The sequence below is a fragment of the Sphaeramia orbicularis genome, chromosome 14 (genome assembly GCF_902148855.1).
Source record: "Sphaeramia orbicularis chromosome 14, fSphaOr1.1, whole genome shotgun sequence".
Classification (NCBI taxonomy): Eukaryota; Metazoa; Chordata; class Actinopteri; order Kurtiformes; family Apogonidae; genus Sphaeramia; species Sphaeramia orbicularis.
The window spans coordinates 35,666,733-35,673,483 of NC_043970.1; the positions used below are offsets into that span (position 1 = coordinate 35,666,733).

Genomic DNA, 6,751 nt, shown 5'->3' on the forward strand with positions numbered 1-6,751 from the left:
TAAATGTGGCTGTGTAGAAGGTTATCAAATATGCCAAATATTTCTCAAGTAGAAAGAATCTCAAAAACTGAAATGCCACTTGAAAAACTCACACAAAAAGGCTAGCCTGTCTTACCTTGACAGGGTAATGGACTGACGGATGGAGTTCATCCACCATGAGTGAAGATGTTAAAATGGTAAAATGGTTTGAGGTTTGTTAAGATTTTAATTACACAGTGCTTTTTTGTGATGTTTTTGATCCTTGTTGCAGAGAAATTCCCTTTATAACAAAAACTAACTCCGAATTGATTGAAAAAAATCACTGAAATATTTCCGAATAAGACTAAACCTGCTTTATAGCCTAAATAAATATGTAATGAGGACGATGTAGAAGATGGGTGTAGTGCTGAGGTTGAATCCAAATCAGACCTTACGTTAGCTTCGAAAAACAAAAGATTGTCTCCAGAATCACTCCCTTATTTACTCATTAATTCCATCTTATGTAATAAACTGCATTTCAGACAGTTTGCATCATAACTGGCAGCCATGGAATCACATTTGTAAAGCTCGACACATTGCATTGTGGGATTGTTCACAGAAAATAATGCCACGGGGAAGAGGCAATTCCACGCTAACATGCTTATTTGTCGACTACTATGTTCAACACAGTGGTATGAATCCATTAGTATTCATGTTAATAGGATCCTCGGACATTTAACCAGCATAAGTATCCCATGATGCAATGCAGTCAGAGTGACATAGCTAGTAGTCAGTTTTACAACGTGGACACTGGTGACATTGGGCAGTTACTATTTATATACCATTTATCTACACTAAGGTATGTTCGATATTAGTATAGATGTTGTGTATTTACTGTGGATTTTCTGACAGAGCAGTGATCACTACTTTCCGTGATGCATTGTGGGACATTGAGTCAACTATAGACAGTTACAGACTTTTCATGATATGTATATAAAATAACCACTGCCATCATATAGAAAATTAGGTATGCACGATTGTTTAATTCTTGTCCAGTACCAACTGATACTGATGTTATTTTCTGTATTTATTTAGTTTTTGCTGTGATTTATCCCCTTGTTAATAATCTTCCTTGTACATGTAAAAATGGATAATATTTTCATCATATTATCTTGGAATGAACACAGATATAAACATAGAAATTCAAGAAAAAACCTTCAATATAACACAACATAAAAATGAATAAAAATTTAAGTCTTCTATGCAGATATTGGCTGATATCAGTGCATCTCTACAGCAAAGAGGGAATGATTTTGGACAGAAATATGCAAAAGAATAAACCTGATCTACTGTTACTGTAGATCGAAACGGCAAATTTAAAGGAAACAATGAAAAACATTGCAAAAAGTTCGGCGATTGCAAACCAATAAAAACATACCGTTGTTAGATGCACCTAAATATTACACTTTGCACCTTTAATACTAAATTAAAAATAAAATTGGATTGAGAAATACTATACTATGAAAATGTGTACCGAAAAATCCTCCACATTCACGACTCATCGTTTTTTTCCTTCCGTAGAAACTGAACGAGCAGGCGGCAGCCATGTTTGAGTCCGGAGAAGAACCGGAGGTAACCACGGGCCTCGGGATCATGAACGAGCTGGTGGTTCCCTGCATCCCTCTGCTGCTGGTCCACGACGCCGAGCGCGACCTGCTGGCGGTGGAGGACATGAGGAACCGCTGGTGCTCCTACCTGGGCCAGGAGATGGAATGTGAGTCGAAACGTTAGATATTTTATAGACTCGTAGTCTCTGCTCACCAGTGCATTTCCCGTCCTCCTGCCAAAGATCAACATAATCAGGCCACTGCTTAGTTCACGCATTAGCCAGGATTTGAGCTCACGAAGGCCCTCAGTATGTGGAGATCTTAATGTGAGGATTTAAAAGTAATTCAGTGATTGTAGACTTTACTTAAGTCACGGAAAATAACATGAAGCAGTGTTTCAGACCAGCCGCAGCGAATGAAACCACTGTCAGGTCAAATAAAAGCCTGAAACATAGAAACAAATCACAGAAGATACATTATATATGAGTTGTTAGCTCAGCTTTTAGTGCAGAAATATCGTATAATCATGGCTGGGCGTAAATTAGATCAGTGTTTTTCCCTCAGTGATTTCAGTCTACATAAACTCAAGACAAACCATAATACAAAACTGGTTTTCTTCATGCAGCGTACATGTGCAAAAGAACAAAAAAGCAGCACTTTCAAAGGGAAGAAAGAAAACAAAATGAAGACAAAGTAGTAATTCACATTATTCATCAATAAAAACTTAATTAAAGGAAGAAATTTGATTCATTATTATGTGCAATACCTTTACAATCGTGTTAAACTGTAAATGCTCCCGGTATTCTATATAGTATTAATTTTCCAACTTCTCACCAGCCGGGCTCAGTCTAGTACCAGAACATACTTAGGACCAAAACCACCAACAAATCAACACTATATAACCACAGACTATCAGTGACTGAATGAAGTATAAAACTCATTGGTTACACACATCTGTTTAGTGGTATCATCAAGTTTCCTTCAAACTAAAATCGTTGAGTCGCTCAAAATAACTGTCATATAATCTTCACGTGCTGCATCAGCTGATAGTTTACATCATAGCTTTGTTAGTTTAGCTTTGTTTTAGACAGAAAACAGACACAGTAAAACTACAAATCACCTCTGTTTTCTGTATTGTGTCGTCAGTAGCTGCTCTAAAGAGCTGTTTGGAATTGAACAAACAAGGTCAGAACTAGATTAGTCTGAACCATGGATCAACAAACAGCAACTTAACAAAGATAATAACATCCCATAATAACTTTACACCTTCATAAGCCTCAGAATCAAACTCACCTATATAGAGGAAACACTGACATTTCAGCATCAAACTCCATTCTTTTCATTTAGAGCTGTGTCCAGTAGAGAAAACAACAGTGTTTCTAGCTTTTATGATTTAGTCACTTTCAGTAGTTGCTTTTCCATTGACCCTCAAATTGCACAAATATAACTTGTGCATGAAAATTTACCTGATGGAAAACGACAATTTCACCAAAACTTTCATTTTTTGATTAAAAGTTTTTTGTGCTGGCAAGAAGTGGATTTTGGGGCGTAGCACAATTCATATCACGCAAAACTGCAATGGAAAGATCTTTTTCCACAACAAGAGTCACAAGAATTAAAAAACAAAACAAAACAGATGTTGACGGACGTTACAGCAAGCGAAGAAGAAGACTTTTAAAAGAAACATGGTGAGGTATGTGTGGACACACCAGAAAACTGAATCATTTTTTAAATTTAGTATGGGATAGATGGGTAATATATAGTAATAATGAATATATCTGTAAATCAACACCATATTTACGTTCGTCGCCATTATTACGGTATGACTTCTCGTGTCATCTCACGATAATAAAAAAACAAATCATTTGGGATGTAATGGAAAAAACGACTTCACGCACTTCTATTTTTTTCGACATTTAGTAAATATTGGTAAAGTTTTGCACAGATGTCCAATGGAAAAGTGACGATTGATTCTAGACGTAGTTTCTTCATGGTTCTCACCCCATCTTGTCACTTTCTGATGCTTTGCTCAAAGGCTCCATGGTGTTAGTTTTCCTCACCATTGCAGACCGGCAGTGTGACTCAGTACTCCCTCTAGTGGTCACATAAGTAACCCGTCCTGTCACTGGAAATAAATTCCCTTCATATCTCTACAACCTAATACCCTGGCATTTTACTATGAGAATTTTAGGTCATTTTTTAATATTTTAAAGTATAAATACTACATTTAGACCCTTTAAAAGAAAAATACCTTTGGAGAAGATTCAGAGTTTATCAGTCGACAGAGGACGTGTTTTCGTAGTTTCTGGCCTTTTTTCAGGAAAAGTTGAGTTTTATCAGGTCGAGTTCTATTCACTGGAGTTTTACAATCTGCTTCTGTGACGGGACATGATTTCAGACACGTTCTGATATCAAATGTAAACATTTACCTTTCGATTGCTCCGTTTAAGGGTTCCATTGGTTGCGATAGAAGGCCTGGACACTGACTGTCTCTGTCTGTCTTTGTGTTTACAGCGAACCTCCAGGAAAAGCTCACCGACTTCCTCCCCAAGTTACTGGACTGCTCGACGGAGATCAAAAGCTTCCACGACCCCCCCAAGCTGCCCACATACTCCACCCTGGAGCTGAGTGAACGGTTCAGCCGCGTCATGGCCGCCCTGAGCCGAGCGCCCGGCGAGGGGAGATGAGCTCCTCCCCCTCCGCAACAACACCCCACCCACCCACCCCGGGCTTCAATCCATGGACCTGTCTTTAACCCACGCCTTCCTTACAAATCCAGGGGTCACTTGCTTATAGCTGTTATTCCTCTGTTACTCTTTTGCTGCTATAGTTTTTATCATTATAAATATTATTTCACGTTTATTTTAAGCGAAACGCGACGGAGGAAGGACGAAGGGAAGACGGACTGTCAGGAGGAAAATGAGATGAAGAGAAGTTTATGGCAAAACAGTGGCAACCTGCAGTGATAGAAAACCGAACACATTCTGCTTCAGCTTCACAAAAACACACAAAAAAAACAAGTTTGAGAGTTTTTTTTTCCCTCATAGTTTATTATCGTTGTTGTTGCTGTTTGGTTCCGGCTTCCCCAACCACGCTCATAGTCCTTTCTAAAGCACCCTTCTCTGCGTGACAAGGTTCACCCCACTGCTCCGCCTCCAGTTTGGTACAGTATTACCACGTTTTGTTTTATTTTTCTAAAGGAAGTAAGAAAGAGAGCCTTCAGATTTATCAGCGGCTCGGCGTATCTCCAATGGGTCTCATGTCTCTGTGGACTGTGCCAGATTGGGATGTTTTAAGTGCTGTGGTAGACAGCCACGGACTTTCTGTGGCTTGTTAATAAAACGAGAGAATAAAATTTTATTTATGGCCCTTTAGGCCAACTAAACAAATGTTTGCTCTGATGCTGATTTTCACATTCTGGTCACATGGTCAGAGGTTTCACGGACTCGACCTGAAGGACTGATGGGTAAGTAGAAAGGAACTGATGCTGCATCAAACCTAAGATCAGAAGGAAAAATGGAGCTTAGTAGAAATGGTTCAGCTGTTAACCCTTAAAAGACCTACAACTGTGTCTGTAGCCACTTCAAAATTAACTTTATATATGAACCTTTCCAGTGATTTATTACCATTTATTGTATTATTATCCTCCACATTTTGCATTTTTCCTGATGTTCATAAAAGCTCAGAGTAATTTCAAAGGTTATATCAAAACTTGAGAGAGTCAGCAAAATATATCATTAATTGAACAAAATCAAGTGTCTGCAACCACTGTTATTTATTAGACTCCATGGGTTTTACTGGTGAATCAATGTTGTAGAGCACAGGGGTCAAACATGTGGCCCGGGGGCCAGATCTGGCCCACCAAAGGGTCCAATCTGGCCTGTGGGATAAATTTGTAAAATACAAAAATTACACTAGTAAATATTACATAAGTAAATATTGAAAATCAGTGGAGTCAACAGTTTTAATTCAGGTTCCACATACAGGCCAATTCAATCTAAAGTGGGTCAGACCAGTACAATAGTCTCATAATAACCTATAAATAATGAAAATGTCAAATCTTGTCTTTTTTTTTTAGTGTAAAAAAAAAAGTAAAATTACATGAAAATGTTTACATGTACACACTATCCTACAAAAAATGGGAAAAACCCAAACAAATATGAACAACCTGAAATGTCTTTAGAGAGGCAGATGTCATTTTAACAACATTCTGCTCATTACTAAATGTTTTGTGTATTTGTATTTGTAATTGTAATGTAAATTGTTATGTGCATGTGTAAATGATAAACTGAGGCAGAATATTGTTAAAATTGCACTTATTTTTCTTAGACCTTTCAGATTGTTCATGTTATTCAGATTTGTAAGGAAAGTTTGTTGATGTAAATATTTTCATAATGTAATTTGACTTTTTTCACTGTTATTATTTGACTGGTCCGGCCCACTTGAGATCGTATTGGGCTGAATGTGGCCCCTGAACTAAAATGAGTTTGACACCCCTGTTGTAGAGGATATAAGAGGGATGAAAACCTAACAGACAGCGTAAGATTATGAATAAATGATCAAGATGAAAAAGACATAGAAATGCAAGAAGAAATCTTATCAAACAGAACTTAACAGACACAATAACACAAAAACCACATGCGACAAGACAAAAATGTAAAAATAAAAACAAATGACGGTGTTTTCACGGTCACTACGGAGCTCTCTGAACGTCCAAATGGGTCAAATCTGATGACCATGAACACATGACAAACTGCATTTGACCTCAGTTATTTACATGTATTGATAGGATTAGTGCAGGAGTGTCAAACTCATTTGAGTTCAGGGGCCATATTTGGCAAAATCTGATCTGCAGTGGGCCGAACCAGTAAAATAATAACATATAAATAATGTTGACTCCAAACTTTTCTCTGTGTTTTAGAGCGAAAAAAGTAAATTTACATTATGAAAAGGTTTACATCTACGAACTATCCTTTCAAAAGATGTGAATAACATGAACAAACTGAAAAGATAAGTGTAATTTTAACAATATTCTGCCTCAGTTTATCATTTACACACGTACATTATAACTTACGGATCACAGTGGATCTACAAATACACAAAACATCTTATTAAAATTGTACTTAAGACATTTCAGGTTCATATTTGTTGAGGTTATTCACATTTTTTTGTAAAATTATACTTTT

At 37.3% G+C, this 6,751-nt stretch overlaps 1 protein-coding gene across 1 annotated transcript in view; it reads left to right on the forward strand.

The window, feature by feature from the left end:
- Positions 1–4,954, forward strand: part of usp25 (ubiquitin specific peptidase 25) — a 43,099-nt gene extending 38,145 nt beyond the window's left edge. Inside the window, exons 23-24 of the mRNA XM_030154843.1 lie at positions 1,540–1,732; positions 4,080–4,954. Of these exons, the coding sequence (XP_030010703.1) occupies positions 1,540–1,732; positions 4,080–4,252 (366 nt within the window). The 3' untranslated portion in view covers positions 4,253–4,954. The remainder of the gene's footprint in view (positions 1–1,539; positions 1,733–4,079) is intronic.
- The last annotated feature ends 1,797 nt before the right edge of the window (positions 4,955–6,751 follow it).